Source organism: Oxyura jamaicensis, chromosome 4 (assembly GCF_011077185.1).
Source record: "Oxyura jamaicensis isolate SHBP4307 breed ruddy duck chromosome 4, BPBGC_Ojam_1.0, whole genome shotgun sequence".
Classification (NCBI taxonomy): domain Eukaryota; kingdom Metazoa; phylum Chordata; class Aves; order Anseriformes; family Anatidae; genus Oxyura; species Oxyura jamaicensis.
The window spans coordinates 86817242-86832386 of record NC_048896.1 but is presented as its reverse complement, the minus strand read 5'-3'; the positions used below and the strand labels follow the sequence as shown (position 1 = coordinate 86832386).

The following is a 15145-nucleotide window of genomic DNA, read 5'->3' as shown; positions in this document are numbered from 1 at the left end:
TTTATTATTTGTGGTGCTTAATGTCCCTCTGAGTTGGGGGCAGACATGTGGATGCCTTAGTAATGGGACATACTTGAAGAAATTAGTGGGATTTTGGTCACAGTACACAAAAGTAAAGTAGAATGAATGAGGACATAAGTTGTTTATTGAATGGTTACACCATTCAATAAAATTGCTTAACTGTGTGTCTTCGTTGCTGTTTCTTTCCTGACCAGATAGTGAGGGTCTGGATGTTTCTTCATTTCTTTCTCTTCTGCCATCTGTTGCCTGCCATAGCATTGAAAAATTGTTTCATAAACTTTTAAATGCAAAATGTATTTATTTTTAGTAACTTCAATTGTTGAGCATTTCAAGTCAGCTTTAACTTTGTTAAACTGTAAGGCTTTTTCTTGCATCACGCTTACCAGGTAAAATACTTCTGGGTGAAGAAGAAGGTTTGGAAGATGATTCTGAAACCCGATCAGATGTCAGTGCTGCATCGTTTGCAGGTACTTGGCTTTCCTTTTAGCAGTGTAACCAATCTATGTCACTTTACATTACAAAACCTTTCTTTTTCTGACAGTACATAAAATACAGAATTGTGTGTTATGGTGGCAACAAAGTAGATGGGCACTCAAAGGATGTGACAGGAAAAACTGAAACCTTAAATGCTCTTGGGTATAAAACTTAAGTAATGAAGTTGACTGCCTACTTTTTTAAAAGGATCAGGCTGTCACTGGCATAGATGGATGGCATAAAGGTGAGGAAGTATTCTAAGAGATCTGACAGGTGATTGTTTCTTTACTGTAGTTTAACTGTTTAGTCATGAATGTTCCTTAGCCTATTTTAATGTAGAGCATAGTATTTAAAGATGTGCGTGTAAAGAGTGAAACACAAATTTAAGCATTTGGTTGACCTATAAATGTCTTTTGCAGCTTCTGTGAAGGGCGAGATTACCAGTGAACTAGCTTCTTCATCGGGTGTATCAACCGCTGGGTCAGCAGGGAGTTCAGCTGCTGATCCTACCGGACACGATATAATTACCGAGCAGCCACGCTCTCAACATACGTTGCAGTCAGACTCTGTAGACCTGACGAGCTGTGATTTGACAAGTACAGCTACAGAAGGGGAAGATGATGATGTGCTTAGTCGAAGCTCCAGTCAGATCAGTGCTGTCCAGTCAGATCCCACTATGGACTTGAATGACGGTACACAGGCTTCCTCACCAATTAGTGATAGCTCTCAGACTACTACAGAAGGTCCAGACTCAGCTGTAACCCCTTCGGACAGTTCTGAAATTGTAAGTGTGCAACGGGCAGAGGGGGGATCCCCTTCAACTGAGGGGCCTGACATATCTCAGAGTTCTTCCATGGAGGGCCCAGACTTGGATTCCTCTCCTTATTCGTCTTCTACTTTTCCATCCTCAGCTAGTAACAATGGAAAGGTCAGCAGCTCACACCCCCATTGGAGAGCTTGCCCTCCTTTTAACACTTTCACTTGAGCAATAATTAAAAACTACGAGGCTCTAATCAGTCTGTTCAGTGGGTAGGTGATGCAAAGGCAAGCATCAACAGTTTGTTGCTCACTGGAAGAATGCCAATATCAGAGTCTTGATACAAATACATCCTCTGAATAATGTATCCTTCAGTTTGTATAGATACATTAATAATTCTTTGGGTGCGGAAGAACTAATGGAAGTGTTAAAGGGTGAACAGTCTTGTTTGGAATGCTAAAGGAATACTTTTGAAACCTAACACTTCACATTTTCTTCTGCCTGTGCTTTTTCACTTGGCAGCACAACTCATTTTTGTTCTTTTTATTCCATCTTACAAATTTCTCCTATACTCAGCAAACATTGCATGATTTACTAATGTAACAGAGACCTAATAACCAGATGAAGTATGCATACAGTACAGCTATGAGATTTCTTTTAGGCAAGTACATCCTGAGGCAGTAATTTAAAAAAATAATAAAGGGAAAAAAATTAATTCTGGAAGCCAGAGAGGGGAAAAACTTAATATTTCATTTTTTCCAAACATTGTTGAACACATTGTTGAACTTTTGACTGAAGTTGATAGTTTGAAAGAGTAATAGTCTGTTACACCTACAGAAAATAGTAAATTTACAGTTATGACAAGCAAATACTCCTACAAAAATGAAGATAGAGAAACTAAAGGAGTGATGGTAATTGCATTGTCTCTGAACAAAATGTAGCCAGTGCAGAGGTCAAAGTGAGCAGACATTTAAAGGCAAGTTACAGAGATCAACAAGTTGTGCATTCTTGTCAGACTGTTGCATGTGTCAAGTTTCATAATATTTATTAACTGTAATTACAAATTATTTTTCCCCTAACTGACAGGCTAACTGGCATCCCCTTTATCCACATGCATGCTTTTTAGTGAAAGATTTCAAGATGCTTACTTCTTCAGTTATTCCCTGACTTGTATATTGTATTTCCTGATAAACTTAAGGTTTTTTTACTGTCTTTTTATGGTTACCAATTTTTAGTCTTTTATGGTTATTTTCCCCAGATATCTGCTGTCTGTATACCATATTGGTCAAGATCAGGTCAAAATCCTTTTCATGTGTGTCCATTTTAGCACTGATTTAGAATGAAGGGATTAAAATGAGTTCAACCTTACCTGTAAAAATCTTACATGTTGTGTTCTGTTTGATTTTTGTCTGTTCAAGACAAGTGAGGTTATAGGAGAGCTTGACAGCAAGGGACAGGTTTGATATTTGACAATAAAGCTATTGGTTTTGATTTGAAACTAGTGAGATAGTTTCCTTTGGAATAAGGAAGCATGGGGAATTGTAGAGGAGGTATTGCACTACATGCTCAGCTTTCTCAGTGCTCACATCCAAGTTCATGGCTTAAGTGGGAGACTGTCAAATCTAACTATGTCCTGTTGTGGCTCAAATGCTGGAGGAGGGAGGGAAGCTGCTTTGGGGCCTGCACACAGCTGTACACTAATCTGTCAGGCTCACATTTGCTTTCAAAGTATTTCTAGATTACTAACACTGCATGTTGGAGCGTTATTACTGGGTGTTACGCTAAGTTATTTTAAGTAGTGTCTTTGTACTCTGTAGGTTTTAGAGAGTGCTGAAGGACAATATTCTGGAATGCAAATTGGGCAGCTGCAAGATGAGGAAGATGAAGCTGCAAATATTCTCCAGGATGATTCATCGGAGTCTTTCAGAAACTCTTCTATTGGTATGTTGATAAATAAAGGAGGAAAAAAATACAGAACTGGTGACGCCTTTAGGGCAAATGTTACAGGTGGATCTGCTATTCTGAGAGACTGAAGACTTACTCAAATGGATGTGAAAAATAAATCAGTAGATTGAAATGTAAAATAAGTAATATATTTTAACACTTCTAATGAATAACTTGTTTTGATCACTGCTAATTTATTTTTCATGTTTATAATTAAGTTCAATCAAAGTGCTTTTAATTTGCATCTAAAATGCTATGTAATGAATTGCCTTCTTCTAAAGCTCTTCAACAGCCTCACCTGTTGAAAACCACGAGCCATAGCAGGCAGCCTTCTGATAGCAGTGTTGATAGATTTACATCAAAAGAAGATGCAGCAGATCCTGGTGATCATGAAAATAAGGTGAGAAGCGGTCACAGTGGTCTGGTTTAAAGTTTGAAACAACTAAGTTTAAAAAAAAATAAAAGTTTGTGGATGTGTAAATGGTGATAAGCATGGGTAGCAAATACACAGTGTGTGCTTGGTTGTAGGTCAAAATAACTAATGTTGACTAGTAAATCTGAGCTGTAACCTGAATTTCATTTAACATAAGGTGAATACACAAACTTTTATTCTGAATGTAATTGCCAGCAAAACCAAAACAGATCACATTTTTAAGCTGCTGAGAACACAAACCCCTTTTGTCTGTTACTTTAACAGTATATACTCTTACCTGAAATATCTTTGCACTGGTTGCTAGCTGTGTAGGTAACTTTCATCTCCTCAGGAGTTATAGATGTCTTTCTTACTCTTTGATCCTCTCTTTCTGCAGAGGGGCTTATGAAGTTCTAATCACTGGGTAATCATTTCCTCTTGTTTTTCAGTTTAGTATTGGACCTTATTCTGAGCTGGGTTAAGAGACGTTGGGTTTGTGGGAGACAGAAATTAGATTAATTTGGGCTAAAAGTCCAGAACATTGTCAGCCTTCTTTGAAAATAAGAATGAACTGCTTTTCATGTAAAGTGTCCAAAGATCATTGGTTGGTAACAAAAAGTAGTTTATCAGACTCTTGTTGTAAACAGCATGTCTGGGTAGCATGTCAGAAAGTATACAGAATGACTGTTGCTTCTCTGATTAAAATTAAACCAGATTGAAATCTGATGCTGGAGACTTTCCAAAACTTTCCAAAAAACATTTTAAGAAAAACATTTTAAGACCTTCTTTTGGAATATGTATTAAACACGCTTCATATTGAACTTCTGAAGTTTTGGGAATGTGCAGTATTTCTAAAACTTATGCTTAATGTTTTCTTTAAATTGAAGATTAATTTTTATTTATATAAGACTTGTGATTTGCCTTCAATAGCCCTCCAGGATAAAAGGAGACATAGGTCACTATACCGATGGAAATTCTGCTCCTCTAGTGCACTGCGTTAGACTGCTGTCAGCCTCTTTCCTACTTACTGGGGAGAAAGGAGGTAAGTTTCTCTTTAACACTCATTGGTTCAAAGCTACAAAGCTGTAAATGTCATCAATTTACTCTGATTTTCTAAGATAATTTTATTAAAGAATTCCGTTTGCTTTTTGTTTTTGACAGTCCTATTTTAAATGATCGCACCAGAGTACAGAGAAACTTAGAAACAGTTAAATTTATGTGATTTTTGTGATGAATCCAGTTTTGAACCATTTGGCATCTGACATGTTACTGTTATCTTGTCAGATGCTCAGTTGCACTTACCATTTGTAAACTGTTGTGAGATAAACCTCTCGGGCTGTTGCTCATTTGAACCCTTTTGTGGGGCCATATTTTTTCAGAGAGCTTTTAATGCTTTAGGGAGCTTTTTAATATTTTATTTTTCTTTTCCCAGCTTTAGTTCCAGATAGAGATGTGAGAGTCAGTGTAAAAGCCCTGGCCGTCAGTTGTGTTGGAGCAGCCGTTGCCCTTCACCCTGAGTCTTTCTTCAGCAAACTGTATAAAACACCCCTTGAAGCAATGGGAGAAGAGTATGGTATGTTGTAGTTCAAATCCTCCTTTTTCATAATGTGTTTAGGCTTCCAAATAAGTAAAGCAGCATTTACACTGAAAAATCTTTAAATCCAGTTTAGTATTTGCAAACAAATATTGCACCAATTTACATTAATACACTGTCTGTACTAGTGGTGTCAGTTACAGAGCCAGTAATATTGGTATGTTGATAATATTATTGAAAATAGTGTGTATGGTGATAATTTTATTTTTGTTAATAAGAGTTAAGCTTTAGTGGAAGAACTTTTATATCTTCAGACAAGTGTTTTTTTAGCACAGTTGCTATATAGAGGTTTATTGGTTCCCTTATAGCTTCTTCTGATTTATTTCAGGCTGTTTCATAGCTGGTTTCTAAGGCATTTGATTCATTCATATGAATAATACAATATAATCTTATCAGTGATACAGTATAATCAATAGAGACCTGGAGAATTCAGCTGGTTTGATGCTGATAGCAGCAAAGGGTGGAGTGTTGACCAAAAGCTCTTCTTAGATTCACCAGAGAGAGCACTTTGGGTGCAATCACAATAAAACATTAGTGGTTTTGTATGCGTTTCTTGGTATGAATGGTGTGATTGTGTGTATTACATGGAAAAGGTCTCTGTAAGGTAGAACAAAGAAAAACTTACTGTGAATATGCTGCTGTTGATTTTGTATGATCAGTACCTTCACTGAAACATTTTTAGGGATCAATTAAGTCTGAGAGTAGTGTCTTTAAAATAAAGTAGTTGCAACTTGTTTTCTTAGAGGAGCAGTATGTATCAGATATTCTGAACTACATTGACCATGGAGATCCCCAGATTAGAGGAGCTACTGCTATTCTCTGTGGAACAATCATCAACTCTATTTTACTTAAATCCCGCTTTGATGTGGAAAAATGGCTAATAAACATCAGAAGCTCAACAGGTAATGAAGTTTTTTAAGAGTCTCTCTTTTTTTCTGTGTCCAAAATTTTCTTTTGTTTCATTGTTTTAAATTCTTTTTTGTTAGGAAATCTCTTTTCCTTGGTAGACTGCATACCTCTGTTACAGAAAATGCTGAAAGACGAGTCCTCTGTAACATGCAAACTGGCCTGTACAGCTGTGAGGGTAAGCAGAAGTAATAATTTCCTTGCACCGCCAGAGATCATTGGGGCATTATTCATTGTCTAGGATACACTGTGCTCAGGTATATAAACATGGAGTAAAAAAGACTTCTTCCCCAAGAAGTTTATTGTAAAGTACGTAGATTCAGGCACAGAAATGTTGAACTGGAAAATAATTATGTTGGATAGATCACGTAGCGTATAATATAAAGATGATATTTTGAGTCAGAAAAAATGTACAGGTATGAGCTGTAATGTCCTGTTAACCAACAACAGGATGAGTGAACCAAGTATAAAGGATATCTAAGCTAAACGAGGAAGTTTGAATGTTTAGCACCTGGGTATAGCCTGTATTTAGAAATCAGAAAAGAAATGTGACAAATAAGTAAAATGGTGATTATTTTCTGAGATAATTGAATAAATATACAAATCCCAGAAAAGCAAGTGTTGTAAACTGGGGGAAGGATCCACCAGGTCACTGGTAAAATAAAAGATGATAGCTGAATTTGTGAGTGGAACTTAGAGCACATGATATTTCCATAATAAAATATGTGGAAGTTCTCCTTTTCAAAAGGAGAGATTTTCCCTGATCAATTTGCCAAACTTTCCAAAAAAAAGTAGGAGAGAGGACAAAATGAAGCCCAAGGGAAATGGCTACATCAGGGACAGGCACAGTGTGGCTGCTTGTATTACAGCTTATGGGTCGGTGAGGTGAAGTGTAAAATGCAGATATTTGATGGCTGAAATTATGATTTCATGTGATGATAGGAGGGGTTTGTGATGCAGCTGAGGGAAGGAAATCCAGCTAGTGGAACAGTGTTGTTTCTTTAACCTTCTGTTCCTTGATCTTATTAGCTATGTATAGTGACTTCACTTAGGGATTTATTTTTCTTTTTTTTTTTAAGAAGACTTTACTAGCTATTTCTCTGTTCATATAACTTGTCAATTATGACTTTTTTTCCCCTCTAAATATATAAAGTTGCCTGACTTCATACCTTCAGCAGAAATATTCTGAAACATTTCGGGTTGCTAATCTGCAAACAAGAAAATGTATTTTTGTGTAGTAAAACAAGAGTTTAAGGTCTTAAGGTTCAGCAGCTTTTTCTAAAAATCACACATTCTGCATATTTTTGAACAGTCATTGAAATAAGGAGATATGGCTTATTCAAAATCTAGAAATTGGAACTAGGTATTTAAAAATATCCTGTGGAAGTTATGTGAAGCAGTTTTTGAACAGATAAAAATATAGTACTTGTGCTCATTTTGCCACCTCACTTTTTTTTTGGACAGTTGTCCTCTGATCACTGAAGTTTGGATTCTTCTCCAGAGTTTAAATTGAGGAGAAGGTTTTAGCAGTTCACATGGGGTTGGTGTCCCGGCCTTGAAAAGTACCTGCCTATCTGGTACTTTCTCTTGAGCAGTAACTATTTGTTAGTATTTTAAATAAAACAGATGGTTGTAGTCAAACATACTTTGATTTAGAAAACTTTTTCTGTAATATAACTGAAAGTTGTTTATTCTTTTTAGCATTGCATCATGAGCTTGTGTAGTAGCAGTTACAGTGAACTAGGTTTACAATTAATTGTTGACCTCCTTACGCTGAAGAATAGCTCATATTGGCTAGTAAGGACGGAACTTCTGGAAACACTTGCAGAGGTAGATTTTCGGTAAGTGTTTATATTTTTCCATGAGCGTTGTAGCTGTGATGCAATGATGTCTATAGGATGCTGGAATCATAACAGGGGAGAGGTTTCTCGTCTGAAAAATTAACGAGTCACTCATTTAAGGAATATGTGAATTTCTTTGTTGAAGTTACAGAGCCTAATAATATTGTATAGAAATTCTTAGTTTGGTCTGTTTACCAAGTCTTCTGTAAATCTGTGATGAAAGAGAGCACATATAATCTGGGAGTTAATTTGGATTTCATGTCCAGTTGTGTGTGTATGTCTTGTTTTGTTTTTTAACAAAAAAGTCCCTGACTTGCTCTCCAATACTGTGAGCTCTCTTCAGTTTATTATGTTTTGTTATACTGAAATAATTAGACCTTACTCGCATTCCCTCATTCTCTACAGTTTCTTCTGAGCTGAAAAAAAAAAAAGTTGCTTATGCAAAAACTCATTATCCATAGGCATATAAAATTGGGCTCTATCTGAATGGTGATGTTTGGAATGTGTTACAGTCTTTCCAAAACTGTCATGAAAAAAAAAAAGCAACGTATAAATGTTTTCAAATTAAAGTAATTCTTCTGCTATGCAAGCCAGATAGTGGTTTAGCAAAAATCTTGCCTTTCCTAAAGGCAGCCAAAGGTGTTAACTTCTCACATTTTCCCTGCAGTGGTGTTCTTAAAATATAAACAAGAATAGCACTCACAGCACTGAAGGCAGAAATAACTTACAATGTTAGCTAATGTATCCTAAATTATTTTTTATCATAGGCTAGTCAACTTCTTGGAAGGAAAAACTGACAGCTTGCACAGAGGTGTTCATCATTATACTGGTGTAAGTAAACAGTCATTATATTGTGTTTCTGGATTAAGGTACCAAGGCAATTTTACCACATAGTGTTGACAGAATTTAAATTTAAACATTGATAGATAATTTAGGTATGCTTTGTATAAACTAGTTACGTTGTCTGACACTTGTTACAATTGGAAAGATGCTTTACTACTGAGATAGAAATATCTTAGTGTTCTCTAATGTGTTTGTCTTGTTTTAATTTCTGTTCTTAAAAACCTTTTCGCATTTCTGTATCTAAATAGTGTTTTTAACAGTTTGGGGTAAAAATTATTTTGCAGAATTTTATGACAGAAGAAATCTCACTTGTTAACAGTCTTATAGCAATCTGGTCTAATGATGAAAATGTTCAGTGAACCTTACTGATTTATTTTCTAGCTACTAAAACTGCAGGAGAGAGTGCTCAATAATGTTGTAATCTCTCTGCTTGGTGATGAAGATCCAAGAGTGCGACATGTAGCTGCATCTTCATTAATGAGGTATTTTTTTTTTTTTAAGTTTAGAACGTTATTTTTATGATTATTGTATACATAATAACTAGAATAATGTCTTAGTGTTGTTTTTGTATTTTTATTTAAAGAAGGGAGACTAATGCAACTTTAGGGTATCTAGAGCATGCATCATTGTGAATCAACAGACAGTCGTGCTTTGCACAATTACAAGTGTGTTTAAGTATTCCTTTCAGAGGGTCACTCTCAGTTTAAACTTCTAGTTAGTCATCTTCACGATGGAATGATTTATGCAGTATCCTTGCAGTAGTTGATGGACTTAAAATGTTGCAGTTCTACTGGGTTTTCGTAACTTGTAAACATTGTTTCTAGGTGTTTATAAGTAGTGTATACTTTCATGCTCATTGACTGTAGTAAGGTGGTTGATTTTGCTAAAAAATAAAAAATAAAAAAGTAGCTGCTAGCTGTAAGCTACTACAGTTAAAATTTCTGTCCATATAAAGGCACCAAACAGTAAAAAAATTAGTTGGTAGTTGGTTTATTTGTATTCAAGAGTTTAAGTTTTATGTTTAAAGAAGTTAGGAGCATTTTGAATTCTTGGAATATTTTTTTTGTCAGAGGAGTCTCTTTCCTAGTTCTTCAGATTATTAATTGCTGTCCATTCCTGATAATAAATAAATGACAGTGAAGCTTTAAAAATTGTGCTACTGAAGAGCATTCATATTGCAGAAAGAACTCAGTGGAGAAATCATTAACTGTTTCATCATAGTTAGTAGTCATTGTTTTTATGCAGGGACTTGATTTTGAAATTATTTTGTTCAACTCCAACTTGTTACCACTCAGTTTTCCATGTGGTCATGCTGATTCAGTGATAGCATCAGTGTTAAAGTCAGAAAAGACTTACCTGCCCAAGAAAGCTGCTGCTAGCTTCCTAGAACCCCCCTGAGTCATCCAGTATGGGCATTCACTGGAAGCAATGGCAATGGACTTATGTCAATGGACACAGACAATACCAAAAAAAAGTACACATTTATAAGTGAAAAATGTTGACAAAAAAGACTTGATTTTATTGTATGCTTAAATTTTCCAGTATAGAAAATAAAACGATGGAAAAATGTCCTTTTTTTGGGGGGTAGAATTGTTTTTCAGTTAATACAGATAGCTGTGTAGAAAATATCTGGAGAGAAAGAGGAATACTGAGAGAAACACCCTAGAGAAGTAGCTGTTGTGTTGTGTATAGATGGAGATCTAAAAGAGATTTTTTTGAACTACCATTTGTGCATAGAAATTTTTTTAACTGCTTGATCACAACAGAGACCAATTGTGTAAAGATGAATTCATCATAATGGTTAGCACAATATGAGTTTTAGTAATGATTTTCATTTCCAATTTGAAGTTTACAATTCGTATGTGCAGCTTTCTGAATTGTGATTACATTTCTGAATATTTTTTCCTTTTGACAATTGTTGTTAAGGCTTGTTCCAAAGCTGTTTTATAACTGTGATCAAGGACAGGCTGATCCAGTGGTGGCAGTAGCGAGAGACCAAAGTGGTGTCTACCTGAAGCTACTAATGCATGAAACACAGCCTCCATCTCACTTTGCAGTGAGCACTATCACCAGGTATGTTATGTGACTTGTCTAGCTTTAAAGGAACATAGAGACATTTCAGTTCATGATGCCTAAAATTCTACTCCAATCCTGCAAATCCATGTGCTTATGCGTTGTCTTTCCAAGTGATAGTAGCATATGTAGTAGTTTTAGGTTCCATGGAAATGGACTCTGGTGTAATGGATAAACTGGTGTGCAAGTTACGTGCTCGCTCGTTAATTGTATGGAGTCACTGTTCTGTGATAAACTTCTCTTCATCCCAAGGTCACCCTATATGTCCATTAAATAGCACATCTTATCTAGTGACTGTGGTTGCAGAAGTCTGAATATAATTCAAAATTAAATTCTGGTTTTGGTAGTGTGGTCTTGTTGCTGTATTTTGCTGCCAACTGTACTTACCTAAACTATTTACTTCTCTGACTTAGGTAGTCTGAGTTGTGTATATATGGAGACTCTTTGCCCCCATATCTATCAGATACAAGTTTTTAACTACGTACATTTTCCATACGTGAACTCGATCATTTACCTCAAGGTTTATGTACTGTATTTTGGAAACAAAATACTGTGAAGATATACAAAATAGTTATTTTTTTACAACGGTAATCTAAAGTTTGTGAATATGCAAAAATGTTAGATCAGTATGATCAAAAGCAAAGACTAATGCTATACTGATGGCAACTTCTGGAGAACCTGGTTAAAAGTTGAGTTGGTCTGCTGGTTCTGTTTGTTATTAAAGAAATTTGATTAATGAACTATTTTGCTTTTGCTAGTGCAGAAGCAAAAATATGAAAGTGTAATTAAATGTTAGAATCATCTGATACTTTCTATTTCTCTTTGCATTTGAACAAGCTGTCTATAGTAACTTAGGCCATAATCATTTTATTACAGTATGTTTTTAGCTTTATAAGTACATGTTTTAGTGCTATAAATATTTTAATTTCAGAACATATAGAGGCTACAATATGCTGCAAAGTCCAACAGATGTCACTATGGAAAACAATCTTTCAAGGGTTGTTGCAGCAATTTCCCATGCATTGACAATATCCACTACAAGAGCACTTACAGTGAGTTTTCTTAGTTGTTATAGCGGCTGACTTTTTTTCTATCTTTATTTTTAATTCCTGGGTATGTGTGCCTGCAGCTTTATTACTGTGGCAATAGTAACATATTTAAGTCTCACTCTTAAGAAATTTTGTTGCTAACTCTACCAGTGATGAAATTGATTCATAATTGGTGTTGACTTTTCAGTTTGGCTGCTGTGAAGCTTTGTGTCTTCTCTCCACAACGTTTCCAGTCTGTACCTGGACTGTGGGATGGCACTGTGGGTATGTTCCTTCATCCAGTATTCAAGCTTCTAAAATTTGTGCATACAAAAGCAGAGTACACTCATTCAGATGTCAGAAGTCCTGGCTTAGGTATTTGCTGTTAAATTTATCTTAGGAGTTATTTAAGAACTTCGTGCTGAAGTGTGTTGCATCTGGCTATCAATGTGCTGCGCCACATGAGCTGTAAGACTAGCTGCTGAAGATGGGCACATATGTAGACATTTTTTTTTTAATAGACTTAACATCATTTGTGTTCATTTTTCTTCATTGATGTCATAGTTTTGGTAAACCTTTTGGAGAGTTACTACTAAATGTTACCAGACCTGCTGTCTCCGCAATTCTTAAAACTTGGGTCTATATTTGCCAGATTTGCAGAGGTATACATGTAGTGATCTTCCTTTACAAGAATGTTAAGGTCATGCCCTTTTAGAGTTTATGTATTTCGTCATTAGCTTATGCTATCTTCATATGCATGCAATTATTTGTTCATATGCATTATTTTCAAAGAGATGTTCTGCCATTTCTTTGAGCCTCAAAAGTTATCTACTCTTATTTTACTCTTCTGATGTCCTGAAGTTCTATTGCAAAATTTAACCTTTTACTGTTATCTTTTTAAATAACCCTCCCCTTGCTTGTCATCAAGTCTTTCCTTCCCTTTCTGGGCATAAGCATGGCATGCTCTGTATATGTATTCTAAAAGATGTCTTGTCACAGATGACTAGGCTGTAGGTCAGTTAAAAGTGAAATAAATTTGTATGTGAGCAATGCTTAGCTGGAAAATAAAACTAATACACAGTGCTTCTAGGAGCAGTGCTGGTTATTTAGTAGTGTGTGTCTGTCTGGGTCTTGTTAGTGTTTCTCATCCAAACCACTTACCACCAATTTTAGAACTGTGCCCTTTATCCTTTCAACTTTTAAGCTAGTATGCTTTGTTTGAATGTTCCTTTCTTATTGCAGACTGGCAGCAATATGTCTTCTGTTCTACACAGCTTAAAAAAAATGCTGTTTATAAGTTGCATCTAGCATTCATAGCTGATGCAATGACATAGCCTTTGCCCTTTCCTCTGATTCCTTCTTTAAAAATTTTGATCCCGTATTAATATTAATTTGGATGATAATTTTTTTATTGCGTATTGTGAGCATTCATTGTTTCAGATAACTAGAGGCCTGAATCTGCTATCTTATGTGAGACATGAGAATGCTACCAAAATTCTTTTCTCCTGAAGTATTGGTTTTCCAATGGTTAAGCAGCCACTGGAGCTGCTGCATTCCACCTATGTACAACTCAACATGGATTAATTCATGGGTTTCTAACTGTGCAACACTTGCACCTTAAAATACTTTTTTTAATGGAACGCACTGTAATTAATAGTGTAGCTTTGTCAAAAGAATAGATAAGTGTACGTTTCATTTTATGAAATTGTTCTAATTAAACTTAATCCACTAGATTAAAAGACTTCTGATTAAAAAAAAAAAAAAAAGAAAGAAATCTAAAAGAAACCCTTTTTTCAGAAATTGTGTAAAGTCTCTTCCTGAAAAAAAGTTAGTATTATGCAAGTCTTACGTGTTTGAAATTATGTATATGATTCACGTGGTATTCCGACGAACATATTTTGGCAAACTGTGCCTGGTCTTCTTGAAACTTGGTTTGTGTGGGACAGTCTGATTTTAAAATTATTGTAAAGGAAAATATGGAAGGCAGCAGAAAATTGCAAACTTGGATAGAGCCCACCCATAAATCTAGATGACTTGATGGATTACATTGATTATATTCTTGCTACTTTGCAATGTAACAAGATACTATTTTAATGCTACAGTTTGTCTCCCATCCCTACTATGAATATTAGTAAGTCCTTTAACTGGTGATGGTTCAGGACACAGCAGTTAGCAAGCAAATACTGAGTTCTTCTGTTTTTCAGTAGATGTCACTAGCAGCTTTGATACTTGCTATTAAAAAAAAAAAAAGCAATAGCTCTTGAAGAACACAAAGTGTTGTTAGATTTCTGCTGCAAAGTTTCTTTTAAACTAATCATACGTTAAATGTATAGATCTGTAGTACTGATTTTTGTTTTTAGATTAGTAGTCTGTTTAACTATTAGTGTTCTTGAGACTTAAAACTTCTCAAAGAGGTCATAACAGTCCAAAATTATACTTCTAGTGTTTCCCAGCCAAATCCTTCAGATGAAGCTCAGAAGGGTTGCACTATCGGAATGGCCGGCATGGTCCTCTCTCTTCTTTCATCAGCGTGGTTCCCATTGGACCTTTCTGCCCATCAGGATGCTTTAATTTTGACTGGAAACTTACTTGCAGGTAAGGCAGAGCAGAAACTTGTAGGAACTTGTATCTAGGAGTTTGAAACATTTTTGTAAATTAGGCTTTGTTTCAGCTGAACAGCTAAGTTTCATTCACAGCTGCTAGCTAGAAATGTAAATTGGTTTCAGTTACCCTGAGAACCAATACAGTAACTGGGATGTTGTCATCTCTGCCCGTTTGTCTGCATGCTCTTCTGTAAGTTGAAAATTCTAGCTATGTTTTGTAAGGGCTTTAATTTTTTTCACTGTTTTTAGAAGCTCTGGTGGTCTTTAAGGCAGGATAAAGACGTAGCAAAGAAAAATGAAAGCCTTCTGCACTGTAAGAGCTTTATGCATTTTTAGGTTTAGAATGATCTTTTCAAGATGACATCAGGATTCCACAGGGTTCTCCACTGGTTTGCTATTGCTTATGACTTCATTAATAGTGATTGGATAGTGTGTATTTAGTGAATTTGCAGGCTGTACTAGCTTGCAGTGGTTGCCGGCATTTTATATTACACACTTGGGTATTTAGAATATCTTAACAAATTGGAAATGTTTTCTGAAAATAGACATGCAGTTCCCTGATAAGGGCACTCAAATGTAATGACAACTCCCCAGAACTAGAGCTACTACAGAATAGGGAATAATTGGCTAAACAGTAGTCCTGCATAAC

At 35.7% G+C, this 15145-nt stretch overlaps 1 protein-coding gene across 2 annotated transcripts in view; it reads left to right on the top strand.

The window, feature by feature from the left end:
* HTT (huntingtin) overlaps positions 1–15145 on the top strand; it is an 86307-nt gene that overhangs the window by 18078 nt on the left and 53084 nt on the right. For both annotated transcript variants that reach the window (XM_035324931.1, XM_035324930.1), the window contains 15 exons: positions 408–488; positions 915–1279; positions 3070–3193; positions 3478–3596; positions 4539–4650; positions 5041–5181; positions 5946–6104; positions 6189–6286; positions 7810–7949; positions 8717–8780; positions 9174–9274; positions 10719–10865; positions 11797–11917; positions 12102–12178; positions 14337–14488. In XM_035324931.1, coding sequence (XP_035180822.1) covers positions 408–488; positions 915–1279; positions 3070–3193; positions 3478–3596; positions 4539–4650; positions 5041–5181; positions 5946–6104; positions 6189–6286; positions 7810–7949; positions 8717–8780; positions 9174–9274; positions 10719–10865; positions 11797–11917; positions 12102–12178; positions 14337–14488 — 2001 coding nt within the window. The remainder of the gene's footprint in view (positions 1–407; positions 489–914; positions 1280–3069; positions 3194–3477; positions 3597–4538; positions 4651–5040; positions 5182–5945; positions 6105–6188; positions 6287–7809; positions 7950–8716; positions 8781–9173; positions 9275–10718; positions 10866–11796; positions 11918–12101; positions 12179–14336; positions 14489–15145) is intronic.